Source organism: Monodon monoceros, unplaced genomic scaffold (assembly GCF_005190385.1).
Source record: "Monodon monoceros isolate NGI ecotype Baffin Bay Population unplaced genomic scaffold, NGI_Narwhal_1 Super_Scaffold_10, whole genome shotgun sequence".
Taxonomy (NCBI): Eukaryota; Metazoa; Chordata; class Mammalia; order Artiodactyla; family Monodontidae; genus Monodon; species Monodon monoceros.
Window position 1 is genome coordinate 48,912,849 of NW_021703766.1, and position 14,747 is coordinate 48,927,595.

A 14,747-nucleotide genomic window follows, 5' to 3' on the forward strand; every position below is an offset into this window, starting at 1 on the left:
TCCTGGAGTATCTAGGTGGGCCCTAAATGCAACCCAAAGTGTCCTGATGAAAGGGCGGCAGGGGGAGATCTGATCACTGTAATAGGTTGAAGGGATGAACACACCCAAATCCCTAGAACAGGTGAATGTTGCCTTATTTGGCAAAAGGGTCTTTGCAGATGTGATTAATGTTAAGGATATTGAGATGAGATCATCCTGGATTACCCCGCTGGGCCCTAAATCCAGTGACAAGTGTCCTTATATGAGAGAGAAGAGGAAAAGATACAGGCATATACAGGAGAAGGCCACGGGAAGATGGAGGGAGAGACTGGACTGATGCAGCCACAAGCCAAGGAAAGCCTGGAGCCACCAGAAGCTGCAAGAGGCAGGGAACAGATTCTCCCCTCAAACCTTTGGAGGCAGCACAGCCCTGCCAACTTCTTGATTTCAGCCCAGGGATACTGATTTCAGTTTTCTGGCCTCAGGAACTGTAAGAGAATAAATGTGTATTGTTTTAAGCCACCAAGTTTGGGGTAATTTGTTACAGCAGTCACAGGAAACTAACACGATGGACAAAAGACTTGAACAGATCTAATTATTATCGGATAATTGTATTAACAGATGCAATTATTATCTTCTCCAAAGAAGATGATGAGAATGGCCAATAAGAGCAAATAAAGATGCTCAACATCATTACTCATCATGAAAGACAAATTAAAACCACAATCAGATACCACTACATACTTACCAGGATGGTTAAAATTAAAAAGAAAGAGAGAGGAAAAAAAGACTGTCGATATGGAACATTGTGAAGAGCAGGAGAATTTATTATGGTAAAGTCACTTTTTTTTTTTTTTTTTTTGGCTGCACCGCATGGGTTGTGGGAATCTTAGTTCCCCAACCAGGGATTGACCCCAGTGCCACAGCAATGAAAGCACCGAGTCTTAACAACTGGATCACCAGGGAACTCCCCTACAGTCACTTTTTTAAAATTTTTATTTTATTTTATTTATTTGTTTTGCCGGGTCTTAGTTGTGGCACGTGGGCTCCTTAGTTGTGGCATGTGAACTCTTAGTTGCGTCATGTGTGTGGGATCTAGTTCCCTGACCAGGGATTGAATCTGGGCCCCCCCCCGCATTGGGAGCACAGAGTCTTAACCACTGTGCCACCAGGGAAGTCCCACTTTTTTTTTTTTTAATTGGCATTTTCTCCTAAGGGTAAAGATAGGCTCGTCCTATGACCCAGCGATCCCCCTCCTAGATATTCCCTAGGGAAACGAGCGTGATGCCCACCAAAGCCTGGTGCCAAAGTGGCCCTAGCGGCCTCACTCAGAACAAGCAGGAACCTGGAGACAATTTGCGTGCCCATCAGTCAGTTGGCTGGTAAACAAAGTGTGTTCTAGTTGACAATGGAACACTACACGGCACCAAAAGAGGACAAACGATTGCTACACAGAACACAGATGCATCTCCCAGATATTACGTTGAAGAAGCCAGATCCAGAGAAGAACATTCCCTATGAGTCCATGGATATGAAGTTCAGGAACAGGCAAATCTAATCTACGGTGACAGATTTCAGCACAGTGGTTACAGCTGGGAGGGGGAGGGGGTGCTGCCTGGGAAGTAGCAGGAGGGGGACTTCTGGGGTCCTGGAATGTCCTCTGTCTCCATCTGGGTGCTGGTTCCCAATGGATCCCCATTTATAAGCATTCATTGAGCCCTCCCTATACCAGTGCACACGTTACTGTGTGTTTGTTTTATTCCAACTAAAAAAAAAAAAATCAGACGAAAAGGGTAACATGCAATGAGAAAATTGACCCAAGGATAGAAACAGAGCTTCTACAATCTGGAAAAAATAAACTGCTCAATAAAGTGTGGGCTAGTTGGGACTTCCCTGGTGGCGCAGTGGTTAAGAATCCACTTGCCAACGCAGGGGACATGGGTTCAAGCTCTGGTCCGGGAAGATCCCACATGCCACGGAGCAACCAAGTGCGTGCGCCACAACTACTGAGCCTGCGCTCTAGAGTCTGCGAGCCACAACTACTGAGCCCGTGTGCCACAACTACTGAAGCCTGTGCGCCTAGAGCCCGTGCTCCGCAACAAGAGAAGCCACTGCAATGAGAAGCCCGCGCGCCGCAACGAAGAGCAGCCCCCGCTCGCCGCAACTAGAGAAAGCCTGTGTGCAGCAACGAAGACCCAATGCAGCCAGAAGTAAAAATTTAAAAATATATATATGAAAGAAAACATTAAAAAAAATGTGAGCTAGTAAACAAAGGTCTGACTAGTCTTTTGATATAGACTACTAAACGTGCTGTCAAAATACCCATGTCCAGAGTTGAGGAATAATTTTCTCTCCCAGGCAACATAGGGGAAAGCCATGAGAAGTCTCTGGAAAATCCAGGCCTTCCACACCTCCAGCAAAGTGGAGTAGGCTTGTTCTTTCCTTCTTTTTTTCTTTCGGCCACACCGCTCGGTATGCAGGACCCCAGTTCCCTGACCAGGGATTGAACCCAGGTCACAGCAGTGAAAGCACCGGATCCTAACCACCAGACCACCAGGGAACTCCTAGGCTTGTCCTTTCTTTAACTGAAAGGCCAGAGCTACTCGGGATGAGCCATCAGATCGTGGGAGCAGATTAGTTTCCTGTGGCTACTATGACACATTACTATGAACTGGATGGCTTAAAACTATAGAAATTTATTCTCTTACAGTTCCGAGGGACAGAAGTTCAAAATCAGCATAACTGAGCCAAAATCAGGTGTCAGCCGGGCTGCGCTCCCTCCCAAAGCCTGAGGGGAGAATCTCTTCCTTTTTTGTTGGTTCTGATCATACTGTGAGTCATGCTTGTTCAATGTCCTCGTGACCTATCACCTGTTCATCAAGTCTTTGCATCTCTGTTTAAGTAAATGAGGAAACTGGGGTTCAGAGAATAACTTTCTCTGGGCCACACAGGAAAAGGGCCAGGACTGTTTTCTCTTGCCTCATAGCGCAATGTTCATGTTACTACTGCCACACCATGCTTTTTTTTTTTTTTTTTTGGGTTTGCGGGCCTCTCCCGTTGTGGAGCACAGGCTCTGGACGCGCAGGCTCAGCGGCCATGGCTCACGGGCCTAGCCGCTCCGCGGCATGTGGGATCCTCCCGGACTGGGGCACGATCCCACGTCCCCTGCATCGGCAGGCAGACTCTCAACCACTGCGCCACCAGGGAAGCCCCCACACCATGCTTTGAGATCAGCCCTGCAGATGCTAATTATAAAACAGCCCAGTGTTGGGACTTCCCTGGTGGTCCAGTGGTTAAGACTTCACGCTCCCAATGCGGGGTGCCCGGGTTCGATCCCTGGTCAGGGAACTAGATCCCGCATGAATGCCGCAACCTAAAGATCCCGCGTGCCACAAATAAGACTCGGCGCAGCCAAATAAATAAATATTAAAATAGCCCAGTGTTAATAAATAGTAAAACCCCGACTGTTTTTTAAAACTTTATGTTGAATATATCGACTTTATACATTTTCAGCTCAAAGACCACGACAACTGTTCATGGAAGATCAAACCAAAAACTTTCTTCTGTATGATACTTGATAAATACAAAAAGGTTTTTCAGGTGCATTGTCAACCTTATGAAAATTATGATCATTAAGTTTTTTAACTGGTTCAGTGAGAGCCTTTTAATTTTATTTATTTATTTTTATTGGCCACGCCCCGCAGCTTGCAGGATCTTAGTTGCCCGACCAGGGATCGAACCCGTGCCCCCCGCAGTGGAAGCATGGAGTCCTAACCGCTGGGCCACCAGGGAATTCCCTATAATCAAATTTTTATTCTACATTAGAGAGATGCTGAATTTAAGTAGAAAGGGTTTACATAATGCATATTTTGTGACACGTATAGGAGAATACTCAGCTAGATGAGGCTAAGCTTTCAGCAGACCTGTAGAGACGGCTGCCCAAAACATCTAAGCAGTACAGCCGTGAAGAAAACAGGCTAAGTCACAAAGCTTGTTGGCTAATTCGCAGATACTAATTTACTGGCTGAAAATTGGGTTGTAACTTAATGCCTTTTAGCCAATGCCTCAAAATAAGTAAAAATAAGATTCTAAATATTTCAAAAGTTTCTTGAGAGGGATATTTTGCAGGGGGATCTTCTGTTACCCAAAAAGTGACAGCAATCCTAAATACCTTCTCCCTAGAGATTCATAGCCCATCTGCTTTTCTTTTTTTTTCTTTTTGCGGTACGCGGGCCTCTCACTGTTGTGGCCTCTCCCGTTGCGGAGCACAGGCTCCGGGCGCGCAGGCTCAGCGGCCATGGCTCACGGGCCTAGCTGTTCCGCGGCACGTGGGATCTTCCCGGACCGGGGCACGAACCTGTGTCCCCTGCATCGGCAGGCGGACTCTCAACCACTGCACCACGAGGGAAGCCCCTCAATATCTTTAACTCAATCACATCTGCAAATATTTTTATCAGATAAGGTCACATTCACAGGTTCCAGGGATTGGGACCTAGGCTCTTTAGGGGGCCACCATTCAGTTCACACTATAGGATGGGAGGGCCTGGAGGCTAGCTGGCTGGGATTTGGCCAGGTATCTTTTAACACTCATGGATTCACTGACTCAGCAAATGCAGGAGTGTCAGTAAGTGACAGACAGAGGTGCAGAGGGTTCATACCATGCCAAACTATGGAGAGAGTAAAGAGATCAGTGTTGCCAGGGACTCAGGGTCGGGGAGGGAGCAATGAACAGGTGGAGCACAGGGGATTTTTAGGGCAGCAAAACCATTCTGTATGACATTATAATGGTGGATACATGTCATTATACATTTGTCCAAACCCACGGAATATACAACACCAAGAGTGAACCTTAATGTAAACTATTGACTTTAGTAATATATCAATATTTGCTTCTCTGTATAACTGATTCCCTTTGTTATAAAGCAGAAACTAACACACCAGTGTAAAGCAATTATACCGCAATAAAGATGTTAAAAAAATATATATATTTGCTTCTCAATTGTAACAAATGTACACACTAACGCAAGATGTTAGCAATAGGGGCAACTACGTGCGCCTATGGGGGGAGGGGATATGTGGGAATTCTCTGTACTTTCTGCTCCATTTTTCTCTAAGCCTAAAACTGCTCAAAAAGTAAAGTCCATTAACCTTCAAAAATGCATATCAAGGAGCAAAGGCACAGGAATAACTCAGATAAGTCTGAAAATAACAACGAGACTGGCAGGTTGCCTTGAAGAGACCAAAAAATATTTTCAAGCTCTTGGCATTCAAAAGACCTGGTGTTGATGCAGGACGGACAAACGGTTGACAGAACAGGATTGAGAAAAAGGTACTTGTGTCCGGGGAACACAGCGAACGCGGCTGTCCAGTCTCAGGTGAGGAGGGAAAGGATGGGCCATGCCATGCACTTCGAGATGTCAGCCAGCCATACATTTAGAAACTGAAGAACGCAGATCCCAACGTTATACTCATTAGGAACCAAAACACAATGCAACACAAGCTCAGTGAATGACAAGCACAAAGAGAACGTCGATACAAATATTAGAAGAAGGGAGAGTTGGAGATATAAATTCTTGGGGTTGAGAAGCCCTTCTCAAATAAAGACAGAAAAAACAAGTGCCTGAAAGAAAAAAGACTCATAGATTCAGTTACTTAAAAGTGAAAAAAAACTTCAGTAGGACAAAACACACCAGAAACGAACATTAATTTCAGACAATGAAAACAGGCATTTTTCAAAAGCAGAACAAACGTCCAATAAATGGCCAAAAAGATGCTCAGCCTACAGGTAAAACAAGAAAATGCAAATTAAAAGAATAATGAAATTCTACTGTGCACTGTTTGGGTTGAAGAATTTTTAAGTTTGATAACTGCAAGTGTTGACAGCTCCTCTGACACTTCGCAGAGCTTTTAGGGGGCATTTTTATATTAACTATAAATGTTTGTAACCTATGCGGTTCTTTAGCACTTGGCATCTCCCTGAGGAAACACTCATGCTGGCCAGAGAGGTGTGTGCAGATCGCTCACAAGAGGGAAGAGGGGCACAGCGTCCATGCCCACAAAGGTGGCATGGCCAGATCACTCCCAAAAGGGTTCTGCCAACACTGCCCCCAAACCAGAGACAGGATTCCTTTCAGGGAGGGGACTTTGGTTTCCCTGGAATGGCTGAACTCTAGGAAGAGACTATCAAAATATAATAAGTATCAAGGCACAAGGATGTGGCCTCCGAGTGAGGCAGGCATCTTGGACGTGACGGACCCTGCGGTACCCCCGCCCCCAGGTCCATATCAGCCCTTACTTGGTGGAGGCGCCTCTGGGAAGCCTGGTCTGGGTGCTGCCGTTCCAGGGGTGAGGGGAGCCCTAAGACTGGAGTCCCAAGCCCGAGCCCACCACCTCCAGTTGCCTCCTTCCTCCAGGACGTCCCAAATGGACTCCAGTAGCATGCCCTGATGGAGGCGCCTGCGAGATAAAGAATGTCAGTTTCACAGCGCGAGGAGAGAGACCAGGACTGTCTTTCCAGCCCCCGCTGGCTGCAATTCAGAACAAATAACCAAGCCTGCCAGAGGGCTCCCAAATCTGAGGCGACCAGGGGCAAGGGAAGGGCAAGGCTATCCATATCTCCTCACACTGCTTCTGCTGCAGCCTCACCATCTCAGCACCAGTGTGTCCCTTGTCCATACACAGAGCAAAAACCTTGAAGCCATCAATGACTCCCCACCTCCCATCACTCAGTGAATCCTGTCTGCTCCATCTCTGATATATTAATATGCCCAGAATCCCACTTCTGTCTACCGCCACTGTCTCCGCCTGGTCCAGCCACCAACGCCTCCCGCTTGGACAATCACAGCTGCCTTTTCGCTGGGCTGGCGGCTTCCACCTTTGCCCACAATAGTGCGTCTGGGGATCCTGTTACAACTAAGCCAGCTCACATCCCTCTTCTGCTCAGAGCACCTCCCGTGGCTCCTGCTTACCCCACAGGAAACGCCAAAGTCTTCGCCGTAGCCCAAGGCAGCCCGCTTTACGTAGGTTTGTATAATCCATACGTATGTGTATGCTTTTCTTTATGAAAGAGAATAAAAGTGAATAGAAAGTAACAGAGTGCGTTGCACACGGTAAGGGCGATTATTGTTTAGCGAAACTTTTGTTCTAACAAGATATGTAATATATGATATATAATATATATTATCCTGTGTTATATAATACAATAGATTTTATATGGTTATGATACATATTAGGTATATATGATACATATCTATATACAGCTGTAGTTTTTCTTCATGAAATGCAATACAACAGGAAATATCAAACGGCACCGCACATATTAAAGGTAGTTATTTAGCGAAATTTTCCTTCCAATGGTAAATATATACACACACAACACACACAACATGGAATATATCATGTCATGTGACATATTACACAAAAAATATTTTTATATTCCATTATATGTGGCATTATACTCCATTATGTCACATAATGCATGAATTACACAGCGTTTATCCTACGTATATAGGGTGAATTGTGAATTATATAAATATGAATATGGTGGACTATATAAACTATGCGTCTCATTGTGCCTTGCTGCTGTAGACTGAGGGGGAGACTCTGAGATCTTTGAACAGCAGGGTTATCGCGGCGTCTCCAGGGAGTAGCTCCTGTGGGTGGGGAGTGACGGAAGCAGGAGCGGACAGGGAGGCCCAAGAGGACACCCGATGGGGCATCGGAGCTGGTAAGACCCTCCAGAGCTGTGCCAACTGAGGCAAAAGGGGGCCAGCCTTTGTGCTCCTGAGCCCCTCGCCCATCCTCCTCCCCTTGCTTACTCTGTTCTAGGGTCCGTAAACTCTTTACGGAAAGGCCTTGACAGTAAATATTTGCATCTTTGAAGGCCATGTGGTATTTATATTTATCGCAAATGACTCAAATCTGTCATTGCCGTGCAAAAGCAACCATAAAAAATATACATAAACACATGGGTGTGGCTATGTCCCAATAAATCTTTGTTCCCAAAGACAGGCAGCGCCAGGCCCTTGGTCCGCTAACCCGGGCTCAATTCTGATAGCAGATCCTCCCGCTGTTCCAGGGAAAGGCTGATCCCCACACCTGCCTCAGGGCCTCTGTAGATACTAACAACACTCTTCTGGCAGCTCCTCTCATGTCACCTCCTCCCTGAGCACCTGATCGAAATCAGCCAGCCCTATTACTCCCGAACTCTTTCTTCTCAGCCCTCATCACCCCGACGCTGGATCATTTTTCTTTATTGTCTGCTTCCCTGCACTAGATGTTGGCTCGTGGTGGCGGTGACCTTGCCTCGTTCCTGGCTGACTCCCAGCTACTAGAATGGGGCCAGGCACACAGCAGGTGCTCAGTCAACATCTGTCTAGCGAGCGGGTGGATTCTCCTCTGGACATGCTTCTCCTCTCCCTCTGTCTACTGGGGCTGGGGGACCCCGGCCTGCAGTCACAGCACCAGTGGCCAGCTCAGAGATGACCATATGGGCCAATGGATCAGACGGGGGCTTTACGAAATCCATCTTCTCCTGGGGTGGCTCTCCCCAGGCAAGGGCCTTCCCAACAGGGAAACCAGCACAGGGGACAATGGGGCCTGACAGGGGATAGGAGAAGCAGAGCCTTTGGGACATCCTATGAGGCTTTTGAGAGCCAGTGTTTAAATAAGAGTTTCTGTTTTTTAATGCCCTAAAGCACTGAGTCCCTCAGGAGGGGAGGAGTTGGGATTCAGCCTGGTCCCTTCTTCCCAAATAACCACAGGGCAGGTAACACTGGAAAAGAAATGTCTGTATGTGCATCCGTCCCCCCACAGGACTGTGAGCCCCCATGAGGGCAGGGTTGGGGCTGTCTCGGTCACGGCTGGGACCCCAGCACTGCACAGAACATGGTGAGGAACATGGTGGGCACCTCGGACAGTTTTTTTTTTTTTTTTTTAAATATTTATTTGGTTGCGCCGGGTCTTAGTTGCAGCAGGTGGGCTCCCTAGTTGAGGCTCGTCAGCTCTATAGCTGTGGCATGCATGAGGGATCTAGTTCCCCAACCAGGGATCAAACCCGGGCCCCCTGCATTGGGAGCGTGGAGTCCTAACCACTGCGCCACCAGGGAAGTCCCGTCGGTGACAGTTTCTTGAATGAAAGAATAAACGAAGGATATTTTTTCTCAGGTTAACGGGGCTTTTTTTAAATATGGGGAAAAAATGCATCAACTTGAAGACAACCAATTTGGATTACAAATTTATTCTAACCCCTCTCCCCAAGTCACAAATGTATACAAAATTTTAGCTAGCAGGAAACCAGAGCGATGAAGCATCCTCTGGCCTTGTGCATTTTGAGAGGGGACTCTTTCCACTTCCACACATGCTGATCCCACCCCCACCCAGTGGGTGAAGTGGATGCATCCCACGAGGTATCGCCACACGTAAGTACACGTCAGGGCTGAGTTTTGAGTCTCGGACATGCGAGCGCAGCACTACGTCAGGGTCAGGATGGCGCAGGGGTTACGGGTTCTGACTCAGACTGCCCGTCTTCACACCCCACCTCTGCTTCTTCCCTGCCTGTGTGACCTTGGGTAGGTGATTTTCCCTCACTGTGCCTCGGTTTTCTCATCAAGGCAACAAAGAAAATGTTATGGGGACTATGTAAAGCACTTAGAACAGTGCCCCGCACCTAACCAGAGCTCAATAAACTCCACCTATTTTGATAATGACCACACCTTATTGACTAGATGGGTCACTGACATTGACATGATATGGGGAGGGCACTAAAACAGTCCCTGACCTCCAGCAACCCGTGCTCCAGAGGTGTGTCAGTGCCAGAGTGGACTTCCCTGGGGTAACCATGGCAACAGGCTCTAAGCCTGCTCACCTGGCTCCATCAATCACCCCATCATCCAGTGGTAGCTGTCTCTTGCCTTCTTCCCCTCGTCATTTAACCCACTCAAGTCACTTCCAATTTTAAAGACACCCCTACCTGGGGTCCACCTCCCTCAGCTCCCTCTACATCAGAGGGGGCTCTTCTAGAAGGAATTAAGATGCTGTTTCAGAACCCTGGTTTCTTGGTTTTCTCTCTGGGGAGGTCTTGTGTCCAGAGTATTTTCACTCTGCTGGGGAAGTGAGGTGAGGGAGGGAGGGAGGGAGGGAGGGAGAGAAAGCTGGCCCCTCCCACTTCACCTAGAGCTGCTGGGAAACGGGCCCAGGTGGAATGGATCTAACCTCATTCATTAAATGCTAAGATCTTGGGTGTAATCTGGGGCTGTTCTGACAGAGAACTGTGCCCCCCCACTCTCAATGCTGCCCCTGGGGTGCCTTTGGCCTCTGTGTAGAGATCTCTGCCCCTCTCCCAGCAATCCTTCTCCCTCTCATCTTCCTCCTTGCCCTGTACCAGTACCCTCAAGCACCCTGCATCCCTTCTCCATCTCCCTCCCTGCCTCTGCTCTTACTGCTTCATCACCTCATTGGCTTGCTGGCCTCGGGCAAGTCCCTTTGCTTCCGCTGGGCCTCAATTTCCCCATCTTGGACGATGCTCTACCACTCACCCCCTTAGAACTCTCCCAGCTTCTCTCCTAATTTTAATGAGGCTTGTACTCATTTTGGAGATCAGATCATGATTCTCTGACACATCCTTCAGATGACTTCCTCTCTCCAGGGCTCTTTTAATTGGAAAACATCTACAGTCTGAAAGACAGAATGCAGACTGGTGGGGCCCAGACCCCTCCCGCTTCAGAGGTGAGTCCTGGAAGAGATTCCAGGTAATGAATGGTGGTTCCTGGACTGTTCCTCTCACCCTTGTGGTTCCCTGAGTGCCCCACGGGGTTGGCAGGAGTCCCAGCGTACTCCTGGGGTGGGGAGGTGTAGTGGGTTGAATGGTGGCCCACCAAAAGATGTGTCCACATCCTAACCCAGGGAAAGTTATGGGAGCTTCTGCGGGAAAAGGGTCTTTGTAGATGTAATTCAGTTAAAGATTTCGAAGTGAAATCATCCTAGATTTAGGGTAAGCCCTGAATCCAACGACAGGAGTCTTTCCAAGAGACAGAGAGCAAAAGAAGGCCAGGTGAAGATGGAGGCAGAGACTGGAGATAGGGGGCCCCAAGCCAAGGAATGCCTGAGGCCAAGAGAAGCTGAAGAGGTAAGGAAGGATCCTCCCCTAGAGCCTGTGGAGGGAGCGTGACCCTGCGAACACCTTGATTTCAGATCTCTGGCCTCCAGAACTGTGAAAGAATAAACTCCTGTTGTTTTAAGCCACCGAGTTTGTGGTCATTTGTTATGGCAGCCCTGGAAACTAAATAACAAAGGTAAGACCAACTGGTGGCCTAGCCCGGTGGGATAGAGGGGGTTATGGAGGCAGAAGGGGGACAGCTGGACCAGTCCAGAGCTGCAGGGAAGGAAGGCAATAGCACAGAGATCTATAGATTTGACGGAACATGGGGGCTGTGATCATGGCCGGCAGTCCCCTGAGAGAGGCCACTGAAGAAACAGTGGGGAAGGTAGGAAAGGACACGTCAGGAAAGGCCCAGGGACTCTGAGGACAGGATGACAGGGGGCTGAGGCTGAAAGACAGGTCGGACTAGCCACAGACAGGATCAAATTTTCCACCAGAAGCAAGGTTGGTAGAAGACCCTGCAAAGCCATTCCAGTGGGTTGTACCGTAGACTGAACGATGAGGGGGGGGTTCTGTTGGAATATTCCATTTGAGTGTCTCAGGGGAAGGTACCACGGATCAGGTTAAGGTGAAAGGTGTAATATTTGATGGATCAACTGCAAGCCAAGATCCCTTTTTTTTTCCCCTCATAAGAGGAGTGATGCCCAGAGAAAGCCCACCGTAGAAGGTGGGAGAGGCAGAAGCTCACTGAAAGACACTGCGCTTCCTTACGACAGCCTGTACCAACTGACAAAGGGACGGAGGTATTCCAATGTAAGAGTCCCAGGGAAAAGTTAACACTGATCAAGTAAATGGAGGGCTGATAGATTGATCTGGCTCAAGTCCGGTTCCATTTTTTCTTCTGCCGGAGGAGTGAGCATGTTGTCCTGCTGGCTGGGACCCCATAGGTCTTTGTGGTTTGGAGTGGGCTGGAGAGACAGCACTGCGGACTGTACCAAATGAGCTAGAGGTTGGAGGGGGCTACGTTGGGACGCTTCACCTGCTGGGGGCTGGTCGCAGGGGCAGGTACCACGGGTCAGTATGGGGTGACCTAATCCAAGTTCCATCCACATCCAGGTGGTTTCCACTGGGCCAGCACAGGTAGGGGTAACGCAGGCAGAAGGCCACATCAGGACACACAGGGCAACGTCTAAGTTCAGGCTTCAGCAGGCTCCTTTTCCTCGGATGAGGACACTTCCTGGGACGTGGATGCTGCCTGGGGCGCGGGCGGCGGGTCTGGGGCGCGGAGCTGGGCGCGCACCTCTTGCATCTGCGCCTGCAGCTCCTCCAGGGCGCCCGGCGGCGGCGCCGCCTGCACCTGCGCCTGCAGGGCCTCCAGCGCCAGCGCCACGCGGCCCACCTCGTCCCGCAGCGCGTCCCAGGCGGCGCTCTGCTCCTCTTCCTTGTGACGCTGGTGCGCCTGGTGGCGCCAGTACTCCAGCACCAGGCAGCCGCCGCCCACGATGAAGACGGTGGCCTCGCCCAGCAGCTCGGCGCCCAGCTCGGCGGCCGCCTCCTCGTTCAGCGGCTTGATGACCGTGCCCCGGAAGCCCATAATGCGCATCTTGGTCCGCATCTCCACCCAGTGGTACACTGCGGGGGAAGAGAGGGGTCAGGTCATGCACTGGGAGCCCCCTGCCAACCCCGCCCCTCCACGCCTTGGTGTCCAGGTGGGAGAAATGGGGACACAGTAGCCAAAATCACCAGGGGGCACTTTATTTATTTATTTATTTATTTTTTTGCGGTACACGGGCCTCTCACTGTTGTGGCCTCTCCCGTTGCAGAACACAGGCTCCAGACGTGCAGGCTCATTGGCCATGGCTCATGGGCCCAGCCACTCCGCGGTATGTGGGATCCTCCCGGACCGGGGCACGAACCCGTGTCCCCTGCATCGGCAGGCAGACTCTCAACCACTGCGCCACCAGGGAAGCCCCAGGGGGCACTTTAAATAAACCCCTGCACCTGGCCTGGTCCCAGGAATGCCAGTCACCCCACCTGGGGTGAACTTCAGAGCATCTTTTTAAGTCTCCCAGAAAATTATGGCAAGGAGCCAGGAATGAGAAACTCTGCCGCAGAGGGGAGGTCCTGAGACTGGGGACCAAGCCCCTGGAAGGTCACTAGGAGCTGCCAGGCTGCAAACTCCCAGGAAGGTGTAAAGAAAGGGTCAACTGCTGGAAGCTTAGCTCCTTCTGCTTGCCCCTCGAGCCACCGCCCCTGGCACCGTCGCCCCACCCACTGCCAAGAAGGCAGACCCCCTTTGTTTCCAGATCTTCCCCAAATGCAAAATCAGGGCTGCAACGGAGAGGGACCTCCTGGATCCAAAGAAAGGGCAGCAGAAATGTAGGAATCGATGCTAGGCGACTGTGAGCACAGGGTGACCAACCCTCTTCGCGAGTCTGGTGCCTCCCATCCGAGATCTTCACCGGCCCTGGAGATGGAGCTGATAAGAGCTGTGAGCTCTTCCTGGTGAGGTTTTGGGCACACACCTCAGAAGAAACTCAGAGGTGACTGATGCTGCTGAAACAAAAACTTGCTTGCCCAGCTGTTCCTTTGTGAAGGAAGATTCTCAGCATTTGAGTCTTAGAAACCAAGGCCGAATTGATGCTGACCCCTGACTCACTCCTGTAATAGTTAACGTTCATCCAAGGACACATGGGATTATTGGGGAGGCCCTGTTTACTAGCTCATTTGGAGATTCATTTCCTAATATCATTTTACTTTTAACGTTTAATAATTATCCATGAAAATGCATAAAATATAAAATGTTTTAAATTAATTGTGGACTAATAATCTTAAAGGTAATTCAATCCAGGAGAAAATATTTTAACATTTAGAATCTTATGGTCTCAGGAAATTAAACAAATTAAAAATGGAATTTCTGTACATATCTTGATTGCGGACACATCATTTATTAGATAGAATTCGATGGGAAACGGAGCTGTAAATATAAGTTCAAGGACGAAAAGGAACAATGTAAAATTTCCGACTGTAAAAGAAGAGCTTGCTCATTTTTTTTTCTTATAAACTGGACATCGGCAGGCACCACATCGCAAGAGTATGTGGATTGCATTAGATACTTCAAAGAAAGGATGCTCCAGGTGCTTAAAAATTTCAGTATTCTTAACACACCAGAAATTACTGGGCTGGCCAAAAAGTTCGTTTGGGTTTTTCCATACGATGTTTTTTGTTTTTAAGTAATTAATTTTTGGCTGCGTTGGGTCTTCATTGCTGTGCGCGGGCTTTCTCTAGTTGCGGCAAGCGGGGGCTACTCTAAGTTGTGGTGCGCAGGCTTCTCACTGCGGTGGCTTCTCTTGTTGCGGAGCACGGGCTCTAGGTGCACGGGCTTCAGTAGTTGTGGCATGCGGGCTCAGTAGTTGTAGCTCGCGGGCTCTAGAGCGCAGGCTCAGTAGTTGTGGGGCACGGGCTTAGTTGCTCCGCAGCCTGTGGGACCTTCCTGGACCAAGGCTCGAACCCGTGTCCTCTGCATTGGCAGGTGGATTCTTAACCACTGCACCACCAGGGAAGCCCTTCCATAAGATGTTACAGAACTCTTTGGCCAATCCAATATATCCTTTGCAGGTACCTGAACTTATGAACAGAAGTTTTAGCTGTCAACTTGAAAATGCACTAG

At 49.1% G+C, this 14,747-nt stretch overlaps 1 protein-coding gene across 1 annotated transcript in view; it reads right to left on the reverse strand.

Moving 5' to 3' along the window:
- Positions 1 to 7,961: 7,961 nt before the first annotated feature.
- The window catches only part of OPA3 (outer mitochondrial membrane lipid metabolism regulator OPA3), a 40,917-nt gene continuing 34,131 nt past the window's right edge, over positions 7,962 to 14,747 (reverse strand). Inside the window, exon 2 of the mRNA XM_029243933.1 lies at positions 7,962 to 12,709. Within this exon, the coding sequence (XP_029099766.1) occupies positions 12,273 to 12,709 (437 nt within the window). The 3' untranslated portion in view covers positions 7,962 to 12,272. The remainder of the gene's footprint in view (positions 12,710 to 14,747) is intronic.